The sequence below is a fragment of the Lithobates pipiens genome, unplaced genomic scaffold, assembly GCF_037356315.1.
Source record: "Lithobates pipiens isolate NorthernLeopardFrog02 unplaced genomic scaffold, aLitPip1_a1.2 Scaffold_22, whole genome shotgun sequence".
In the NCBI taxonomy this organism is placed as follows: domain Eukaryota; kingdom Metazoa; phylum Chordata; class Amphibia; order Anura; family Ranidae; genus Lithobates; species Lithobates pipiens.
In genome coordinates this window covers 138,519,828-138,542,934 of record NW_027507784.1, presented here as the reverse complement: position 1 = coordinate 138,542,934, position 23,107 = coordinate 138,519,828, and the positions used below count along the sequence as shown (strand labels likewise).

Below are 23,107 nucleotides of genomic sequence, written 5' to 3'. Positions count from 1 at the left end.
TATTAGCACAGAAACTTGACATTTTAACAGGGGTGTGTAGACTTTTTAAATCCACTGTACATGTAAGCCTATAATAAGGCTTACCTGTAGGTACTGTAAAATATCTCCTAAACTTGCACTGTTTAGGAGATATTCAGAGTGCATGTAGCCAGTGAAGTCACCAGCGCACGCAGGCTGAAGGCATACTGTGCTGAACCTTCAGCTCACGCACGCATGGTGTCAGTGACACCGGCCACTCATGTAGCTGGAGTCCGCAAACCCAGGCGGACGATTGGGGGGGGAAGAGGTTAGCCCTCAGCGATGGCAGTGCTGCGCTGGAGGGCTTTGCTCTAAAAGGTTAGTTTCTCATAATGTGCTAGCATGCGATGCATTCTAGCACATTATGACATTGCCTTGCAAGGAATTTATTTTTTCACCAATTGCAGCTTACTATCCACCTAGAACACTGACAATAAAGCAAGACATACTAGTAGTGGGAGGGATTATGCTGGGCTGGCATACAGTTTGTTTGCCACTGTTCAACCCTTCTGGAGGAGGCAATATAACCTGAAGGTTGAAGACTTCCTATGTCACTGTATGAAAAAGAGGTATACAATTAGGCTATTATAAATACATTTTAACTGAGATCAATGTCTTTTTATTTGACTTTACAATAACCAACAAAATGAATACCTTTTATATCATATCATATCGGGAAATTATGCATCAGACACAAATAGCTTACATCAGTTACAACTGGCATGACTTTTTTTGCTGTGTTAACAAAAGTGTGTTAACACCAATACTGCTGTAAACATTTTCAACATAAACAAAATATTAAAAAATTTAAGTATGGTTAAACACTCTAGATTTGATATGACTTACATTCACCGTTTTAAAATCTAAAATGTGCTAGTTTAAAGTAAATGCCATCTACTCTACATATCTAAAACTAAGAATTGTCACCCAAGAACAAGCACCACTATGCTAAATGACCGCTCTCGTGCAGAAAAGTATTTTTGTTGCTCCCTCTGAGATTACATAATTTGCTAATGCAGCTACAACCTCTGGCCTAACTCGCATCACATTCACCCAACAGACTAATGTCAATTTAGAGTGGACTTATAAGCCAGCATGTTGTATTCACTGGGGAAGATCTGGGCTTATACTTGAAAGCAATGTGATGCCGCGTACACACGATCGGAATTACGGCCAGAAAAAGACTGATGAGAGCTTTTCAATCGGAAAATGCGACCGTGTATATGCTCCATCGGAATTTAGCTGTACGAATTTCCACCAGCCAAAAATATGTTTTTAGTATGTTCTCAATTTTCCCGACGGAAAAAACGGAAATTCCGATTGTGTGCATGCAATTCCGACATGCCAAAAATCACGCATGCTCAGATTCAACTACGAGAGGGAAACTATTGGCTACTGGCTATTGAACTTTCTTTTTCTAGTCCCGTCGTATGTGTTGTACGTCACCGCATTCTAAACAATCGGAATTTGGTGTGTCCGTGTGTATGCAAGACAGCTTGAGCAGAATTCCGTTGGAATTCAGTCGGGAGAACCATCAGAGCTTTTTCCGACAAGAATTCCGATCATGTGTACGTGGCATGAGGTGGAGAACTCAAGCAGCTTTTCTTAAAGAGGAGCTCCAGGCTCCTTCAGATAGAATTAAAAGTCAGCAGCTACAAATACTGCGGCTGCTGACTATTAATATAAAACACTTACCTGTCCAGGGATCCCGCAATGTTCTCACTTAAGCCAATTCTTTAATCCACTTCAGGTGTCGGAACTGGCATCTCTAATAAGGGAAACAGGAAGTAAAGCCTTGCATCTTCACAGCGCTGCGCCTTGTAAATGGTTCCATAGTCTTCTGGGACCTGTGGTGTACCCCAGAAGACAGCGAAGGAGGGGGGCGTGAAATTCCTGATCAGTTTGCCACAGTAATCCGAGTGGGAATTGGTAGCGGGTACTTGTCAAAGTCAGGTACCTGCTCCCACCCAAAAAGTGCCAAATGTGGCAGAGGAATTCTAGTATTCATAAAGAGTATAAGAAGAGTTAAATAAATTATCCTGACTTGTTTTTATAACAGTGCAATGAATTGGGTATAAATATTTGAAAACAATGGACTTGAGCTACAAAAGTGTCCATTAGGCACCCAGGTAATATTCAGCTATTTCCAATGCAGACCAAACATTCACCTTTGTAGCCTTTGTTACAAATATGATTTTTTTTTTTTATTGGGGATAAAGCGAATATATTTATCAGCAATTGATTTGTACCAGAATGATCACAATATAATGTCTGCAGGTGCCTTTTATCTATTGATTCCACTAAATGAATACTTTAAATGTGCCATGAAAAGTGCTTCTCCAGCTCTAAGATAACCAGTAGTTTGCAGGGACAAACTCATTACAGTTTATCAAAGTAGAAAGAGGAAAGAATGGAACATCTTATCTGAAGATCTTTTGTCCGAATTCCCCAAATCACAATGAAAAATACGGACTGCAGCATTTCAGTAATTTGTTAGTATCCTAATAGAAGAGGAATGGTACACTGCTCACACATTAGTGAGACAATACCTCTTACCTGGCAAATGTCACAAGCATAGACGGTTGCAATAAGTGACTAGATCTCTGCTAAATACTAAAGTTAACATGTCTGCATTATGTAATTAAATTATTTTTGAAAAGCTACATTCAAGTATGCTTACTGTTTTGGTGCCGCCATGACATATATAGATTTTAAATCTTAGCTACTTTATTTAGCAAATCCTTCCCTTCAGTTGTAACCAGATCTGAATTAGGAAAAAAAACACCCAGCTGCCATGGTGCTACCCTTGTCATATTTTCCAAGTGAACTTTACTTTTCAACTGCTATTAACATGGTTAACTGGTTATTATTAGTGATTTTACCACCTTTTCTTTATGAAAAACAATTTACTTTTTACACAGACTGTTCCTTCTGAAGGAAAGTAGGATAAGGTAGCTTCCATACTATAGGGAACAGATCTCATCCCTGTGTGTACTCTATATAGTACACATATGTACAAAGCCTTTTAGCTTAACAGAGTATCCAGTGTATTACAGCTACATGCGACATCTATGATGAAGTAAGCAAAGCAAGCTTAATGCCAGTATCTGCCTCTTCTGGGGGTATCAAGAAAGCATCAGAAGCAGCAACACAATTCCTCATTTTCAGTACTTTCATGGAAAAGAACAAAAACGATTATATCTCAAACGCGGGAAACTTGGCTGTTGAAGGATTCAGCATGTCTGCTAGAAAATAAATTGTGCCAGCCATCCCTGTAGATAAAGAAAGAAAACAACATTTAGTCTTCTTGATCAGCATCCTGAACTTCATACTTTAGCATTGTGATTACATCATGTCATCGCGGTAGCACTGCTAGTCCAAAAGATGGTGAATTAATTTATGCATTTAGAACTGTTTATTTATTAGACTGGATATAGCCAGTTTACACAGTTCTATACAAAAATGGTAAAAAAACGCTTAAAGCTTTTTAGGACATAGGGAAAATGATTTCACGGGGAATTGCAGCCATGTTTGCAGGAGCACAGCAGCCTATTCAACTGAACTATTGAAAACTGGGAAATGGTCCCCACACCTTTTCTAAAATCTCAGCTGCAGTTCCCAGCACAGGAAAACGTGCTGCAGTTTCCACTGCGTGGGGTGCCATTAAGAATTGATGGCATACGCACACATCTTGCTAACAGCATCGCATTTTTATTGCGGGTGAATCTAGCCTCAGTGACTCTCCTGCAAACAAAATCATCTTTGGCAGTTTATTAGAAAGGGTGGGGCTACCATGGTAATGTGTCAGAAGTTCAGCTTTTAGCTCTCATCAATATATGGAAGAGGGGCTTCTATGCAGCAAACCTTGTAGGCAAACTCCAAGGAGAAACATTGAAGGCACAACTTCAGAAATCAATGTAGAGTGTGGATGTCAATTTACTATCCAAATTAAGATTATCCCTGCACTCTGACCTGAATAACATTCTGGGTTTTACCAATGGTTGTCACCAAGTCTAGAGAAACCTGTGTGCTAGATCTTTCAAAGATTGGGTAAGTGAAACAGATGTAGATTATATCTACAAACTTCACACATAGCATTGCGTTTTCTAGCACATATTACAGGCAAGAGACAATCACTACATCTTACCTTCAAATAGTGAAAATGGAGTGTCTGGAGTCCTGCAGCCATGTTCACCGTAATCTAAACACCATTCTGCAAACTAGAAAAAAAGAGAATTGCAGGTTAGTATGCTGAGCATTATTAAATATAATACATACAGTACAGTGAATGTGGTTCTGCACTGTAGAGTATACAGTAATGTACAAGAACAGTGTAATTGGCCAACAGTGTGGTAACATGGAGTATTTAATTTACAGAAATGCCTTGCACAGGAAAGTTAAAGTACAATGAAAGGCAAAACTGAAGTGTAAACTGGAGAGGGATTAGAACACCTGTCAGTTTTTATTGCTCTCTGTGCCCCTGTTAGGGAGATTCACCCTCTGTTTGTCATGTTTACTGTATTTTTTCCACTTACTTCCCATTTGGCAATGGGACAGGAAGTAAAGGGAAATCTTTGCAAAGGGACATGGATGGCGAAAAAAAAAATCTGGGGTTATAACCTTGCCTTGCTCTATCCAAAATGAAAAATAAAGGTTTTCCTGTAGTTCTACTTTAAGAAAAGCGTGCTTAAAATGACTCCATGTTAAGTAAACCCATCACATTGTCCAGTACAGGTCAAATAGAGGTTCATGTTAAAGCAGAACTCAAAAAAGTAGGCACAAAATTGTTCAAATAAATATATTCCCTAAAAGACAAAAAGGATTTAAATTCACTTTGTGTGTATTGAATGCCTAGATATAATCCTAGATTTAATCTTGTAAAGTAGTAGTAACATCATCCCTGTTCTGTATATAGCTTGTGAATATAGCAAAGCTGTGGAGATGCCTAACAGACCAAGTCACCCTGCATAAGGAGAGAGAGCCAGCAGTGATTAATCATTACTACAGGAAGCGTTCGCACACAGGCAAACTTTCACACTGGATTACTGCATAGATCTGGAAGAAATACACAAATACTCTCATATTTAGATGCCATTTACTTATCATGGAGTTCAGCTTTAAAGCCCCCTTTGGCTCCGACTGACAGTTTTGAATACAGAGCTCCCTCCAGCAGTCCGTTTTACATGAAGACTTCAAGTTTGGGGAAAGGGGAATATAAAAAGTCAGGGGATATTTCAAACCACCAACTGAAATGTCCTTAACACAGAAATTAATTAGCACAATAACAATTTACACAATTAGATTTTAGTGGACTTCCTTTGCAGTGTCTGCGCTTTGGTGCAGGGTTAATCAAATCTTAAAACCTTCACTACCAGCCACAGATCATTTGCATCAATGACAAAATCATTACACCTTAATGCACTGTAGACAATCTAGAGGGGACAAATACCTTGCATGCTCTGTACAAATACTTCAGATCATGTGTCAGGTTGTACATTGCAAGAAAACAATAAGCATTCCCAGCTGCTCCATGGCATATCCCGTAACCCTTCTTCAGTAAACCTCGATGCCAGGAGATATCGGTGCACTGTGCCGCAGCTATCAAGTATCGTTCATCTTTGAAAACCTACAAAGAAAGAAAAAATAAATATATCACAAAGTTATAATTTATAGAAAAGCAGAACTTAAAGTGGGAGGTCCACCCTGAAAAAACAAAAAAAAAAAATACAAAAAAAAAAACAAAAAAAAAAAACACATTTTTACTCACCAGAAATGCCTGTTGCTAGGAAGATCGTCCTAATCTGCCACTTCCGATTCCATGGTGATCTTCAGTCTTCTCCACCTCACGTTAATTTCTGTGACATTTGAGCAGGGTGTCTTCTGGGAGCGGTGTATGTCACAGAAGACAGCTGCCCATTCAGAAATCGCCAGGGGACTCGCACATGCGCAGTAGGAAATGGGCAGTGAAGCCGCAAGGCATCATGGGTGCCCTGGACAGGTAAATGTCCTTATTAAAAGTCAGCAGCTACAGTGTTCGTAGCTGCTGACTTTTAAAAAAAAAATGTTTTACGGCTGGAACACCGCATTAAAGTTATACTAAACACACACTGTTTAATTTTCATTATCCCTTTCATTTCTGTATGTGGATGATGGCACTGTAATTATTTTAATGACCCAGATCTTTCCCTGCCTGTAGGTCAACAAGCAGGAGGAGCGTGTCTAGTCCTCTGCTGCTTGTCACATATTTAATACAGAGTAAACATAATTAATATCAATAAACTGTTTTAAAATTGCCATACAAATATATATTTGAAATCACATCTTTATTTTTTTTAGCAATAACATGGTGTGGGTGGATTTCTGCCAGTCCCAGGCTGTGTCACGCCCCTCTAGCCTGTGTCTTAGAATAACAGGGAGGGGCAGCCTCCATCAATCAAGCCCCCATTGTGTTTAGCTGATTAGTGGGCACGGAGGGGGGGGGGGGGCGGGGGGGAGTGGGCTGTCATTTACCACTGTGTACATGCCTACATGTTACTCTATAGGCACATGGTCTGTTCAGATGTAATAGGGAGGAAATGCTCAGCATAGAAACTCACTGAAAAATGAGCATGTGCAGAGTTGCCAACACTGCTCTGCAAAATCCCCGACTGAACTGGGGACATAAACAGGAGGGGGAGATAGAGAACAGCAGGATCAACCAGTTTTTTTGCTGAATACAGAAAGCGAATCTCATAGTGACTGAGTGAGTATGAAGAGCATGCAATACAACATTTATGGTTAATTTTTAAATGCGAGTTTAATGGCACTTCAAAAACTATACTTCCAAATTGCCAGGATTTATTATTTTATGTAGTGCAAATCCAGAAATAACACATCAAACCTGATTTATGTTGTTTGCAATCACTATCACTACCTAAAATAAAAGAAACTGCTAGATCATGAACTGAAATAAGATGGACAGGAGAAATAGGAAAGCCTTGTTCTGAACCTCGAGTTCCAATTCCCTGCCACAGACTAGTAGAGCAAAACTCAGAATTGTACCACTGGGGTTGATTTACTAAAACTGGAGAGTGTAAAATCTGGTGCAGCTCTGCACAGAAACCAATTAGCTTCCAGGTTTTATTGTCAAAGCTTAATTGAACAAGCCGAAGTTAGAAGCGGATTGGCTACCATACACAGCTGCACCAGATTTTTCACGCTCCAGTTTTAGAGTCAAATATGTTTTTATTGCATTTCAGGATAAGAAAACATAAGAGAATCCAAATATGCAGCATCATATTTTGAATAGTACAATAAACGTGTCAGGAATAGAAGGGGAAAAAAAAATAAAAAATCAAGACACAAATACAATTAAGGTATTGTCACATGTAATTATCACCCATCACGGGAGAATATGAAATCATCAACTCTTGGAAGAATGTGTTGGGTTTCAAGGTCAGCCCTGTCATATTTGGAGCAGGAGAACAGGGAAATAGAGTAGAAAAAGGAAAGGAAAGGGGTTAGAGAATAGGGTGTGATCAGGGGGAGAAAGTTAAGGGAGGGTTTGAGAAATCGTCGAAGGACAAACCTGCGGGAATTGATCAAGCAGTGGTCCAGCATTAGCCAGTGGGAGGTAATATTTTTCAAGGAGTCTGAGGTGGAGAATTCCATCCAGAGGAGCCATAGGGCCTTAATTTTTTCAAAGGTGTCATTATCCATAACCCAGCAGTGGGGGGGAAGGGGTTGTTTGTTTTCCAGAAGAGGGGAATCAATTGCCTGGCTGCTGACAAGAAAAAGCATACAAAGTTGTGTTTTTGGGAAGGTATGGAACCTGGGAGCATGAATAATAATGCCATTTCAGATGTGGGCGTCAAGCGCCAATCTTATAGGTTTCCGTGTATGGAGAACACCTGTGACCAGAAGGTCTGGATTCCAGAGCATTCCCACCATATGTGGAGATAAGTCCCCTCCGCCGTTCCGCACCTCCAACATGTGGGGGGGGGGCGGGGTGGGGGGGGGGGTTCTCAGACGGAAGAATTGCTCTGGACATGAAGATATCAGGAACAGTCCACTGCTGGATTGTGGGGGAAGTGCAATTTCCCACTGGAGCAGAAGTTCAGGTGAGTATAAGGCTTTCTGGTTGCCCCTTGACAAAACAAAAGATAAATCTACTGGTGCAGCCCCTGACTACTATATGAGATCTGTTCAGTGGTGTCAACACAGTAACATGTTATAGAACACTGTAATTATATCTTTACCTACAGAAGCTTGGAAAATTAGAAGTTCAGTTTGGAAATTCTAGCACTCTTATACATGCATGTGTTCACAATAGCTACAGTATATACACAAAAATGCACCTTGTTTACACACCTTATATGCTTGAATTAACATATAAATAACACCAGGAGCACCATGACACCAGTGGACTAGCAGGTCTCTCTTGTCTCCAATGCATGGAGGATAGTTTCCAGATGGGAACTTCAGCTGAGTGACGTAGTCTACACTGGGACGGACAAGGCTCTGTATCTTTTCGCTGCTTACATAACACGTAGCCTGAAGTGAAAAATAAAATAAAAAATAATAATATTTTTTTTTTTATCCTGTTTGCAATTCATCATAAACCAGGAAACATGGAAATGTTAGTACACAGAAGTATCCTCCACCCATCCTACAACACAGCAAATTTCCCAATAACATCACCTGCTGATAAAAAACATCTATTGAAACACACGCTAACACTGATCTATGAGGATACAATTATTTTTCTGTAGTTGGTCTTTAGTACTTTAACCACTTCAATACAGGGCGATTTATAACCCTTCCTGCCCAGACCAATTTTTAGCTTTCAGCGCTCTCACACTTTAAATGGCAATTACTCAGTCATGCAACACTGTACCCAAACAAATATTATTATTATACAAATAGAGCTTTCTTTTGGTGGTATTTAAAACAGAATAGCTCTTTAACAGTGCACATGTAAGAGATATTTCTTGTACCTACAGGTAAATTTTAAGCTTAAAGAGGAAGTAAACCCTGATGAGTTTACTTCCTCTTTGATTCCCTGCAAAGGTAAAGCATAATGGACTACTACTGCCCCACCGCTGTCATTCGGCGAAGCCGCGATGACGTCACTCCCGCGCATGCGCACGGGAGCCGCCACGCTCAGTGCGCCTGCGCGCCGCTTTCTACGGCGCATGCGCCGTAGACAGCGGTGCCTGTCTTTTGGCAAATATACGGTTTAGGAGATATTTCTTGGACCTACAGGTAAGTTTTAATCTAGGCTTACCTAGTAAGGGTTTACAACCACTTTAACCAGTTCCCGACTGGCTCAGGCTGATGTACGTCGGCAGAATGGCATGGGCAGGCATATTGGCGTACACGTACATCCATTTTTATATGCCACCCTGCCATCACGTGCACGCCGCCACGCTCGCGTGCTGGTCGGGACCCCCATGAGTCTGGTCGCGGGTCCCGCGGACTCAATCGCTGCAGGGATACCCGAGATCATCTCACGGGTCGGCTGAATGGGGAGATGCCATTGTAAACAGCATCTCCCCGTTCTGCCTAGCAACAAGTGACGCTGATCTCTGCTCCATGTGATTGGAGCAGAGATCAGTGCTCACTAAAACAAAGCACAGCCCCCCACAGTTAGTAACACGCCCCTAGGAACACGTAACCCCATACACTGCCACCCCCTGGTTAACCCCTTCACTGCCAGTGTCATTTACACAGGAATCACTGCATTTGTATAGCACTGATTGCTGTATAAATGACAATGGTCCCAAAAATGTCCGATGTGTCCGCCATAATGTCGCAGTCACAATATAAAAAAAAAAAAAAAAAAAAAAAATAATAATAATAATAATAATAATAATAAATAACTGATCGCCGCCATTACTATTAAAAAAAAAAAAAAAGTTATTAATAAAAATGTAATAAAACTATCCCCCATTTTGTAAACGCTATAACTTTTGCACAAACCAATCAATCGCTTATTGTGATTTTTTTTAATCAAAAATATGTAGAAGAATACGTATCGGCCTAAACTAAAAGGGAAATTTTTTTTTTTTATATATATTTTTGGGGGATATTTATTATAACAAAAAGTAAAAACGAATGCGTTTTTTTTTCAAAATTGTCGCTCTATTTTTGTTTAATAGCGCAAAAAAATAAAAACCACAGGGGTGATCAAATACCACCAAAAGAAAGCTCTATTTGTGGGAAAAAAAGGACGTCAATTTTGTTTGGGAGCCACGTCTCACGACCGCGCAATTGTCTGTTAAAGCGACGCAGTGCCGAATCGCAAAAAGTGGTCTAGTCTCAAGCCAGCAAAATGGTCCGGTCTGAAAGTGGTTAAATAAAAAAATTTAACATTTTGGCTGGATGAGGAAATTAGTTCTCTTAAAGAAAAAAACTTAATCCATATAAAAAGTAAGTGAGGATTTTATTAAAAGATCTGATAATTAAAAAAAAAAAATAAATAAATAAAAAAAAACACACACATTTGGAGGAGGAAGAAGAGCAAAAGGCAAAGAAAAAAAAAATCTATTAGAGACAGTTCTGATTAGAAAAATAACAACGCCTTTAAAAATGGCAAACCAAGGAGGGAGTGGGGGTGGAATGCTTGCATTTCTGGAAAGTGCTATTGTGGGGTCCCAAGTTTTACCTCAAGGTCACCCTCCATCCACTCCGGAGTACTTGTGGCCAAATAAAACTACATATTATGATTACCCTTAATCTACTGGCCCCCCATTTAGGGGAGGTCCCCGAGGTTGGGGTAGAGGGAAAGGACGGGGAAAAAGCCCCCTTTTTATTGTTTTAATGAAAATCCAATTAGCACCTCCAATAGGTTTGAGGGGTTCAAGAAACAGTCAGAACTATTTTTTTGTTTTCACTGGGTATTTCCAAAAGGAAAAAAGGTCAGTAGATCAAAAAGTGGCACCAGAGGGGGAGGCGGGTCTGCTCAAAAAATTAAGGTGGGTCTAAAGGACTCTGGCCTCTTTAATTTGAGCACAGTCTCTATTTATAACGAGTAGAAATGTGTTGAATCACGGTCTCAAGTTTGTGCCTTTACACTCACTTAATACGTTCGAGACCTTCATAGACATTTAAAAATTAGTTTGAAAGAGGAATATCAAAACGATATTTGTATTACTAATCCGTTCCGAACCAATAACACTGCTGGATCAGGAGTTAGAAATACCTCTCTGGCTAATGCTTCTGTTTTTAATGCTGCTGGTAGTTTGCCCCCCTCACTTTCAGTGTTCAGGGCTGTGGTTGCCAAGGACTTGGAGCAGCTTCAGCTTAAGAAAAATAGAGATTTTATGTTCAAAAAAGGGGTCTTGATCTCCTGAGAGAACGCAGGGACATAGAGGTACGTCCCGTGGACGAAGGGGGTGGCATAGTGATCCTGGACTCTGAGGCCTACAAATCCAGATTACTATCTGATTGTGATACCTATGTCCCTCAACAACATTTAAGAAGGAGCTTATATGCTTGGTGGAAGAAGGCTTCCAGGATAAGAAAGAAATCTTTTAGTTCCAGCTGCTCCCCGGGTATCTGATTTATTACCTGCCAAAAAAAAAAAAAAAAAAAAAAAAAAAGGACATAAATGATCCTGTACACCCCCCAGGAAGGCCGATTATAAATAGTATTACTTTGGTTACTTCCCAGGTGGGTAAGGACATTGATCATTTCTTGCTACCACTGGTCACCAAAATTCCATAATTTTTGTGGGACTCTATGCAGGTAATCAATATTCTTAAAACAGTGGAGTGGAAAGATAGTTATGTCTTGGCTACTGCCGATCTTTCGTCCCTGTATAAGATATCAGCATGGTTGAGAGGTGGTGAGGCATTATCTGGAATCTGATAATTTGGTGTCATACCAACGAGAGTTTCGATTTTGCTATGGGACCAAACTATTTTTGGTTTGGTGGGTTGCATTACCTGCAGGATAGAGGTGTGGCCTTGGGTGCCAAGTTTGCACCCAGTATGGCCAACCTATTTATGACCAAGTGGGAGGAGGATGTCGTCTATGCGAGACTGAGACCAGAGTTAATTCTCTGGAAAAGGTACATAAACGATGTCCTCCTCATATGGGATGGTGAACAGTGTGGTTTGGATGAGTTTATAGCCTTTTTTTTTAACTCTAATGACAGGGGTATATTACTCCAGCATGAATCGAGTAGATCTGAGCCATTATTACGTCCACATTCGTGATAATAGAGACAGACAGGAATGGCTCCATTAGCACTATAAGTGGTCACCATCCTGCCTGGCTGAGGTCTGTTCCAATCAGTCAATTTTTACGTCTCAGAAGAAACTGCACAAAATGAGGATTTTTTTTTGCAAGGTTATGTTATGTTGGAACTTGATCAAGCATTTGATCATGCAGCAGGGGTAAAGAAGAGCTGCTGGTTCTGAGGGATGTTGCACCTGCTGATACCTTCAAACATGCCTTCTTTACTACTTATTCTACCTAGCAAAATGCCATCAAAAAGATCTTGCGAAAACGTTGGAATGTATTTCGTAATGACAGGGTTGTGAGACCTCTCCTCCCAGAGGTACCGGCAGTTGTATTTAGAGGGGCTCCACCGCTTAGACTCCAAGTCATTTCAAAAGTAATAGACTAGACACTCCCCCCCCCCCCCCCCCCCCGTCTTTTTTTTTTTTTTTTTTTTTACAATATTTATTACCCCCCCCCCCCCCCCCCCATGTAGGAAATCTGCTATATGCCAGATTAATGCAGAAAGATGTCGGAAATAAAAAAAAAAAAAAAAAAAAAAGAAGATTCCTTTATGTCCAATTCTACTCATGACCATTTCCCAATTAAAACCTGTATAACATGTACCACTAAAAATGTAGCCTATATTATACGATGTCTGTGTGGGCTCGAATATATATAGGTCATACTATTCATCAACATGACTGAAGGAACATGCAACAAACATCAAAAATGGATAATAAAAGCTCAGTCTCTGGCATCATTATGCCACCCAACACAATCGGAACCCTAAGGGGATTGTGTTTTTTTTTGGGTATAGACACGTTTACTAGAAATTTGAGGGACGGTCATATGACCAGAGGGGTCTCTAAATTAGAGACCCAATGGATTTATAAGGCTAAAACTTATAGCCCCTATGGTATGAACATAGAGTGGGATGTGAATGCATGTATCAGCAATGCACGAGCAATGGTTTTTATTGGTCCATTTGCTTGGAATAAGCCATGATATCCTTTTTTCATCCAATATGTTGGTTACAGCAATGTAGCTGTAAACCATTATAAAATTCAAATTGTTATGGTTTAATATTATTATGTATAGGATTTTAATGTAATACCCCTTTTTGTCCACAAGATGGTGCTGCATTATTTTTGTATTAAATTGATATAATTTATTTTCAGTAAATGGCACTTTCAGGTGTGTCAGTCAAACTTTTCTAACTATTCGTTTTTTTTTATGCTTTTTAACTATTGAATTTGTTTTATTTGGCATAATAAATGCATTTTTTAAAGAATAATGCTGCTATTCTAATGGCCGTGATGGTTTTCACAACATCCTGCGTTTGGAGCGCTGCACACTTCCGCCTTTCAATTATCTTCTTCCGCATATATAAACCATAAGAGCGTCTGTCTAGCCACGCCCCGACTACGTCTTTCTGTGACAAAGTGATGCAGTAAGGAGTCGGCGATGCAACGCTGCTGTATGCTAGGATGCGGTGGCCATCTTGCTGGTGGGGACTGCTGGATGCATATAACACAAGTCTGTTTTTAAATTGGAAGAAGGTGTGAGTTTATACCCTTCTTTTATCCATAATAAATGCTGGTTAATATACTGCACAATGAGTTTTTTCTCCTTTTATCCACATGGGACGAAACATTTGTGGTGATCACTATTGGAGTGTTTTTGAAAAGTATAGCCATTACCTGGGGTTGGTGCACCCATATTCCGGCTTGCTGTCCCAAGATTATGATGTATGGAGATTGAAGGGGTTCCTTTATCATCCATATGCTTATGTGGTCTTTGTAATGAGGGTCCACTAAGGAGGGTAAGTGGCTGTGTGATTGGGTGCCGGTGATGTTTTTTTCTACACAAGCGCTGCAGCTCATCTATATTATTTTAAGCTTACAGCGGTGTGTAATAATGCATTAAGTCTAAGGTAAAAATGTATTTGACTTTAAAACCACTTCAGCTCTGGAAGATTTTACCACCTTCATGACGAGGTCATTTTTTGCCACTTAGCACTGCTCTGCTTTAACTGGCAATTTCTCGGTTATGCAACACTATACCCCAATGAAATTTATATGAAAGTTATATAATTTTTCACACAAATAGAGCTTTCTTTCTTTTGGAGGTATTCAATCACCACTGAGTTATTTTTTTGCGATATAAAACTCAACATATATACATATACACACACACACACATATATACATACACTCACCAATAAGTGTATAGTGATTGATTTGCGTGACAGTTTTAGGGCATCCAAAACTAGTGGCAGTTAGTCAGTTCTCCCCAGTGTCAGATTGGCCACTGAATTATTGCAGTCCCATTTTATAAGTTGCTGATCACTAATTGGCCGTCAAATTATTATTGCAGTCCCATTAGTGATCAGCAACTTATAAAATGGGACTGCAATAATTTGGCGGTCAATCTGCCACTGGGGTGAACTGACTAACTGCCATTAATATCACCAGTGACACTAATACAGTGATCAGTGCCAATAATATGCATGGTCACTGTACTGTACACTTGCTGGAAAGGGGTTAACATCTAGGGCGATCAACGTGTGCCTAACAAGATTTACTTTGTGTACTGTGTAGTTTTTATGGAGCGAAACAAAATAAAAAAAAACACACACAAACACAAGGGCACATAGCTGCCGACAGTGGAGAGCCTTGTGTTTACCTACGCAGGGTCTGTTCTGACATTCACTCATTCGATGATTTATGATCGGAACCCACCGATCAGCTTGTGCTTGTTGCAAATGGAAGCACCGCCCGGCCACGCGTACGCTTACCCCTTACCCAGAAGTGCTGGATCACATACATGTATGTGAAAAAGCACAGCAAGGCCTGCTGCAGTAACGCTGCTGTCGGCAGTCTGCAAATGGTTAAGACACCCATAAGGGAGCTGTGCCAGCACTGGTACACTGATACAAGCTGAACCATTCAGTAAACCTACCTGCATTAAGTAGTAGTAAATGCCTGCTAGGCCATGGGCTGGTCCCACATAGTGTTCTCCGTACCATTCATACATTAAGGGGCTTAGATTCTGTATTCGTCTGTGAGCTGCCATGTTTTCTCCAGATTGTATAACAATGTCACAGACCTGATGAAAAAACAGAAATCCCAAGTAGTATATCATTCTGTTTATAAGAATAATCCACAGAGACCACAGTCACACAATTTCATCATTAAAACTAATAAACTATAAAATGTAGCTGAGCACACATTGCATTACACTACACTACATAAGTGACAACTCATAAATCTAAGAGGTATGTGCAGTCATCTGTTACACATCTTAGTTTATTACTTATATCTTCATCAGAAGTTTGCTTTAAGCAAAGTTTGTGCTGAGAAAAAAAAAAAAAAAAAAAAAAAATTAGAGGCTGCCAGACGTCTTCCTCAGTTGCCTACCTCTAAGACTGAAATAGCAGCTTCAATATTTGCCAAGTCATGGATTAAAACAAGTATGTAAATGAAAGTTTAATCTTTGCTTTGATTTCACTGGCAGCATGCTTATTCCAGGTCAGTGAATCAAAATACAGAAGTCAGAAATAACTGCATGGCAATTAGCATTTTTGCAAGAAGGTCAGTAAATGACATCTGTTTCTCAGCACAGATTTCCCTTAAAGTGGTTGTATACCCTTACATATACCAGGGAAGTGACTGGCGTCAGGTGATACACAGATGAAACAAATCCTTCTACATAAGCTGTACTTGTCTATCTGCAATCTGCTCTTCTCTACATCCGTTCAAAGTGTTGAATCTTAAAGCTTGTCTGCGAGTTCTGAAAGGGGGGTGGGGGGGGCAGAGAGCTGAAAGTGAGGAGAGCTCCGATAGCTGATTGGAGGGAAGGGACACACCCCCTCCACACAGCACACAGGAACAGAGTCGAGGCTATCAATCAGCTGGAGACCCCCTCCCTGTCACCATTTTTTCTCTTGGTGTCAGGAAAACTTGTTAGAAGTGATTTATGCTTCTAGCAGAGGAACAAAGCATCAGACAGAAATGGTACACACTATAGAAGGATATGCTTTGTTCATATTTCAGGTCTGAGGTTTACAACCACGTTAAGGGCGATTACAAACTGTGTCTCCACCAGGGAGGTTTAATACTACTTCAGGTTGTGTAAAGACAACAGGGGTTAGAAAAATTACGAGTTACACTTACCGGTAAGGGGTTTTCTAGGAACTCTTCCAGGACGGCACACCTGAGAGATAACTGGTCTCACCTGACAGGAAACACAATCAACAACAGAGTTTAAAAGTCCCCGCCCCTCCTTCCGACCCTCAGTTATGACAAAGTATAGGCCCACACCAGTGTCAGAGGGAACATTCTGTGAAGAATGAAAACATCACCAACATTTAAGGGTAGGGAAGTAGGCCTGCTGTCCTCGAAGATTTCCTAGAAAACCTGTTACCGGTAAGTGTAACTGGTAATTTTCTCCAGTCATCTTCCAGGACGGCACACATGAGACGATGAGCAAGAATTTCAGGCCTATGTTAGGGTGGGACCACAGCCTGTAGGACCTTCCTGCCAAATGTCAAGTCCTGAGGGGACAACCGCTCCACTCTGTAGTGCCTCAGAAACATCTTATGGCTCGTCCATGTTGCTACCTTGCAGATTTGATCAATTGAAGAGCCTGCCCTCTCTGCCCAAGAGGTGGCCAGAGACCTAGTTGAGTGCGCCTTAAGGTGGACTGGGACCGGCTTACCAGAGTGTCTATAAGCTACCTCTATGGTCCGTTTGAGCCACCTGGCCATTGTTGGTTTGGAGGCCTGCAAACCTTTTCTTTGGCCAGAAAAAGTGATCAGTAGATGGTTTGATCTCCTAAATTCTCTCACTCTCTCTAGATAGGCTAGGAGACAGCGCCTAACGTCTAAGCCCTTGTACACACGGTCGGACATTCCGACAACAAAATCCGTCGGATTTTTTCTGAAACTTGTGTTGCATACACACAGTCGGACAAAGTTGTCGGAAAATCCAATCGCATGTAACGCGATGACGTTATTTCATTAGGACGGGACTACGGTGAGGCTAGTAGCCAATAGCTTTGGTCTAGGAATTTGATCTGAGCATGCATGGCACTTTGTCCGATCGGAATTCTCTACACACAATCGGACGAAGTCCGCTTGGATCATGTTGTCGGAAAGTTTTAAAGCCCAGCTCTAAAACTTTGTCCGTCGGATATTCCGATGGAAACAGTCCGATGGAGCCCACACACAGTCGGATTATCCGACAACACGGTCCAATCGGACATTTTCCGTCGGAATGTCCGACCGTGTGTACAAGGGCTAAGTGGTGCAATATTTCTTCCTTCCATCTTTTTGCCAGAGTCCTAAAAATGAGAAGAAAATTCTCCTGCGACACCCAGAAGACACTTTTGGTAAATATAAAGGATCCTGTCTGAGGATTACCCTATCCTCCAGGATTAACAAAAATGGCTCTTTAATCGTCAGAGCCTGTAGGTCGCCAATCCTTCTGGCTGTGGTGATGGCCAGAAGGAAGGCCATCTTAAAAGGAAAGAAATTTAAATGAAACTTGAGCCACCGGCTCAATAGGCCCTTTCGTTTGGGCATCCAATACCAGGGATAAATCCCACGGTGGGACTGGATTGTCCTTACCAGGGCTAACCTCCCCCTGGCCAACAAAAATCTTTTTACAAGGGGGTCTCGAGCAAGATTACTGTCGAAAAATACTGACAGGGCCGCTACCGGAACCCTAAGGGTGCTTACCGCTAACCCCTGTTCCACCCCATCCTGAAGAAAATCTAAAAAACGGTCGAAACTGTTTGGAGAGCTCCCTCCCTTGCCTGAACCCAGCAGAAGACCTTCCAGACCTTAGCGTAAATCTGTCTGGTGACCTTCTTTCTACTGAGCAAGAGTGTATCAATCACCTTCTCCGAACACCCCCTATCCCTGAAGACCTCCCTCTCAAAAGCCAAGCCGTCGGAGAGAAACCCCGGGTCGGGATGAACGAATGGGCCCTGGCAAAGGAGATCCCGCTGTACCGGGAGATGCAGCAGAGGAGCGATCGACCATCTCCGCATGGTGGGGAACCAAGCCCTTTTCGGCCACCAGGGTGCAATCAGAATGAGGTCTCCTCTGGACTGGGATAACTTCTGCAACACCCGGGGTATGAGCACCAGGGGGGGAGAACGCATACGCCGGAGCGAAATCCCAGCTCTGAGCGAAGGCGTCCACCCCCAAGGATCCCTGTTCCCTGGTGAGGGAGAAGAACCTCTGAATTTTCGAGTTCTTCTGGCAGGCAAACAAATCTATCTCTGGCTTGCCGAAATGATGGCTTACTCTCCTTGATGGATGGGCTGTCTGCTGAGAAGTCTGCCGGAAGGTTGAGTGACCCATTTATGTGGACTGCTGAAAGCGAGAGAATATTCTCCTCTGCTTCCCCTAGGATTTCTTGAGTTAATCTCCTTAACCTACCTGACTTTGTCCCCCCTTGGTGGTTTAGGTAGGATACTGCTACCAGGTTGTCCGAGAGGACTTGTACCTCCTTCCCTCGGATCCGATCCTTGAAAAAGCTTAGCACCTTCCCGACTGCCAGGAGTTCCTTGAAGTTGGAAGAAACACTGCTCTGGCTGCGGTTCCATGGCCCCTGGGTGTATTGGTCTCCCAAGTGAGCACCCCAACCCCAGGCGCTTGCGTCTGCAGTTATGGTAACGGATCTAATTCTGACAAAAGTTTGACCCCCGATAGATTGCTCGGGTTGAGCCACCAGTCTAGGGAGCACACTACCTCCCTTCCAAGCCACACTCTTTCCTCCAGGGATTCTCTTCTCCCGCCCCAAGGAGGAGAGAAGAAACGCCTGGAGTTCCCGGGAATGGAACTGGGCCCTGGGAATGGCTGGGATGCAAGAAGTCATGAGTCCCAGTACTCTCATGATGTTCCTTACTGAGGCCTCTCCAGTCTCGAGGAGAGCTGCCACAGCTCCCTGAACTTTTCAAATATTTTCTGGAGGAAGAAATATTCTTAGGGTACCTGTTGGACTCGGCCCAAAGTATACCTTGGACTGCGATAGGTCCAGGGAGGAATTCTCCCGGCTGACCATCCAAACCAAGGAATCCAGGGTAGACAACACTCTCTCCCTGTCTATCAGAAGCTGTTCTCGGGCTGGGCTGTAGATCAGCATATCGTCCAAGTATGGGATCAGTGCTATCCCCTGGAGGTGTAGAAAAGATACCACCTCGGCGAGAACCTTGGTGAAGATTCTTGGACTGACTGCAAGGCCGAAGAGGGGAGAGCCCTGAACTGCCAATGCTGTACCCCCGTTCTGTGCGTACTGCGAACCGCAGGTACTTCTGATGTTCCGGGGCAATGGGCACAAGTAAATACGCGTCTTTCAGATCTAGCGTGATCATGAAGACACCCTTCTGGAGATGTTTTCTGACTGAATAGATACTCTCCATCCGGAACTTTTTGTATAGCAAGTACCGATTCAGCTTCCACGGATTTAGGATTAACCGAAAACTTGCCCGATGGCTTCGGGACCACGAAAATGTGGGAATAAACCCCTACCCTAGAGCCATATGACTCACTGGAACAGGAATAATTACTTCGCCTGAAATTCCAACCTGTATCCTTCTCTTACCAGATTTAGGATATAGGGGCTCTGTGTGATCTTTTATTTTTATCTTTTACGCCAACCTTTATGTTGGTGTCGTTTGGTTTCTTTGTTAGTAGGTCCAGAGCCGGAAAAAAAGAATCACGCTTTTTTCCTTGCCCTTCCCGAACTCCCACTTTTTTCTCTGGTCACTCTTAGATTGACCCTTTGCTGAGGGGCCTCGAAAACATTTCTTCCCTCTCTCCCTCTCTTGCTTTGTAGGACATTTTTTACCCCTTTCTGTAGATCGGGAAAGTACTTGCTCAAGTCCCAAACCAAACAGGAGGGAGCCTTCAAAAGGGAATACCACACAGTCAGGATTTAGAGGTAAAATCTCCATCCCATGTTTTTACCCATAGGGCCCTCCTAGCAGAGTTCAGAAGTGACGGTGACCTAGCAGTCGTTCTTACCGTTTCCACCGCTGAGTCTGCCATACAGGCTACTGCTCTCCCAATTACCTCCAAGGAGTCAACTGCTTCCTTGGATTCTTTTTTACACGAGACATGGTCCATCAGTCTGTTGAGACAAGCGTCTGCTCTTCTGGCCACACAGGCTGAGGCTAATGCTGGGCCCATTGCGGCAGCATTGGCCTCCCAGGCTCTATGCAACAAGGTCTCAGATTTTTTTTATCCATCTGATCCCGAATGTTGCCCAAGTCCTCAAAGGACAGGTCCGACCTCTTGGACACCTGCGCTAAGGACACATCCAAGCGAGGAACCTTAAAAGAATTTCTCTTCCTCCTCCTCCTTAAAAGGGCATCCAAGCTTCCAGGTCTTCAGTTTTAGAAGCTTCGCTCAGGCTCTTTCCACTCCCTTAGAATTATATCTTTAAGGGACTAGTGTACTGGCAAGGATCTAATTTGCAGCTTACCCAATCCCTTATACACCCTATCTTGAGTGAATACCTGGGCAGAGGGCATCTGAATGTCCTCCGACGTATAAATAGCCTTAAGGAGACCCTCCATGTCCTCCGCTGAAAAAAGGTGACCCCCAGGCCTAGCCTTCACCAGGCTGCCCTGATCGGAATCTTCCCTCTTCTCGGGAGATTATCCCCAAAGCCTGACCCTCCTATGCATCTTAATGGTAGGGGGCAGGTTCCTGGGACCCTCCTGTGTAAGTGGTGGACATGTCCTCCTGCGAAGGGGCTCACCCTTCCTGACGGGGCATCGTTGTCCTAAAGGAATGAAGGGTTGCTAGCATCTGACTGCAGTGCCCGGCATTCCTTCACAATCTGTGCTGTCTCCTTGCCTACAAAGCTTAAAAGATGCATTTGTCACAAAAAGGCTTGCTGTGGTTTTGTGAGAGCTTATCGTTACAGTACCCACAGCGCCTAGATTCAGAAGTGGCTTTGGGTTTAGACCTACTGGTCGTCCCCTGGGCAGGGCATTCAGTACCCATGAATGATAACACAAAAGCCGTTAAGCCACCCTGTGTCCCATGGGGGAGAGTGAAATGGGGCCCTCCCAAATCCCTCCCCCCCCTGCAGCAGGATCACTCACCCCCTGTGGCAACCTCAGCAGCTGCTTGTTCTAGTCCGCCCTCTTTCTTCACGCTCCTTCAGTCTGCTCAGGAGGACTGTAGCTTTGAGCGGTTTCTGAAGGGTTCTAAACCTCTGGCCCCTCCTGTCTTGCCGCTGCTCCACTTTGAATCCCCAGCGTTCCTTCACATACTGTGTCTGTGTCTGCCGGGGTTATGCCAGTATAGCATCTGCTCAGCGCCATTTTGGTGTAGCTCAAAATCACCGGAAATGAGCTCACCAAGGAGTGCGGCGACTTCCGGGCATGAGCGGTAGTGGCCTGTGGACACCGCTCATGTACAGAGGCCATCCGGAGATCTCAGCTCCCTTTCTGGGAGCTACACACTCCCCCTGGTGCAGAGCCTTCTCCCCGGAATGTGGGGAATACCAGTGCTGCCCTTCTCCACCATCCACCAACGTCAGGCAGGAGGGGAAAACAGGATACTTGGGGACACTGTAAGGAAGCACCTCACCTGTCCCATTACACAGCCTCTCAGGGGAGATTTCCATAAGCAGCCAGGTGCACCAACCTCCCCTGAGGCTTCTCAGTATAGAGAAGTGTTTCTGGGAACAACCCCCCAGGGAAGGGCCAAGCCCAGACAGACCCCGCAGTCACCCCTGGCTGCTCCGGGTCTATCCCCCTGTGGGGGGGGGGGGGGGGGGGGGGTAAAAAAGGTCCCTGACCTTTCCCCCTTAGTAAAACAAAAAATGTTTTTGCTGCCATCTGTGGGAAACACAATAACTGAGAGTTGGAGGGAGGGGCGGGGACTTTTAAACTCTGTTGTTGATTGTGTTTCCGGTCAGGTGAGACCAATCATCTCTCAGGTGTGCCGTCCTGGAAGATGACTGGAGAAAAATATATATAAAAAAGGGCCAAGGGGCCTACAAGTTGAGTGCAAGTGAACACCAATGTTGGGTACTGTATTCCTACCACTAAACACCAATAACAGACCCTATATTTCTCCCACTGATTAATAACACCAAGGATGGGGCACCATGCCTCTTAATGGCCACTGATGCTAGGACTGATTGCTCTGTTTTCCATTGACTGGCATTAACTGCCACTCTGCAATCATCTCCAGCCCTCCAGTTCCATTGCAGTGGCCTGTTTACAGTATCCAGCAGCCCATACAGCAGTTTGGGGGCCACTGCTACAAAGCAATGAAATGCATGAATCTCAGATATTAAATGGATGATTATAGCATAGAACTAGCTCTTACCTGTTGCATATACTGGTAAGGAATCTTTCCGTCCCCAAAATGCTTGTTGATAAATAACAAAGTATAAAGGTAGCCCACACGGCCATACAAAAGCTCATCTGGTAGCCGAGAGTCCAGCTTCATCACAGTTGAATGCATCTGAAGAACTCTACAAGTAGCAAAAATGACATATACCTAAAAAGCCTCTGTTACATAGTACTGAGAAATAATTAGTTGTATTTGTTATTTTGAGGTAATGTGAAAAATAATAATAATAATAATAATAATAAATAGGAGGTTGGGGTTATGCAGGTCTGCCACATATATATATATATATATATATATATATATATATATATATATATATATATATATATATATATATATATATATATTTATATACACACGCACACACACACACCAGGGTTATGGCCTGAAGCTATAGGTTATAGCTAAGGGACCTGCAAAGCGATGCTAGGATGCATTTCTTTGCAGCTCCCTGCAAAAATGTGACTTAAAGTATAAATACTAGATCATAAATCC

General features: G+C 42.7%; 1 protein-coding gene across 2 annotated transcripts in view; it reads right to left on the bottom strand.

Moving 5' to 3' along the window:
- Positions 1–614: 614 nt before the first annotated feature.
- Positions 615–23,107, bottom strand: part of LANCL1 (LanC like glutathione S-transferase 1) — a 63,479-nt gene continuing 40,986 nt past the window's right edge. For both annotated transcript variants that reach the window (XM_077448350.1, XM_077448351.1), the window contains exons 5-10: positions 22,586–22,733; positions 15,187–15,333; positions 8,368–8,550; positions 5,468–5,644; positions 4,166–4,238; positions 615–3,290 (exon numbers count right to left, since the gene is read on the bottom strand). In XM_077448350.1, the coding sequence (XP_077304476.1) occupies positions 3,214–3,290; positions 4,166–4,238; positions 5,468–5,644; positions 8,368–8,550; positions 15,187–15,333; positions 22,586–22,733 (805 nt within the window). In that variant the 3' untranslated portion in view covers positions 615–3,213. The remainder of the gene's footprint in view (positions 3,291–4,165; positions 4,239–5,467; positions 5,645–8,367; positions 8,551–15,186; positions 15,334–22,585; positions 22,734–23,107) is intronic.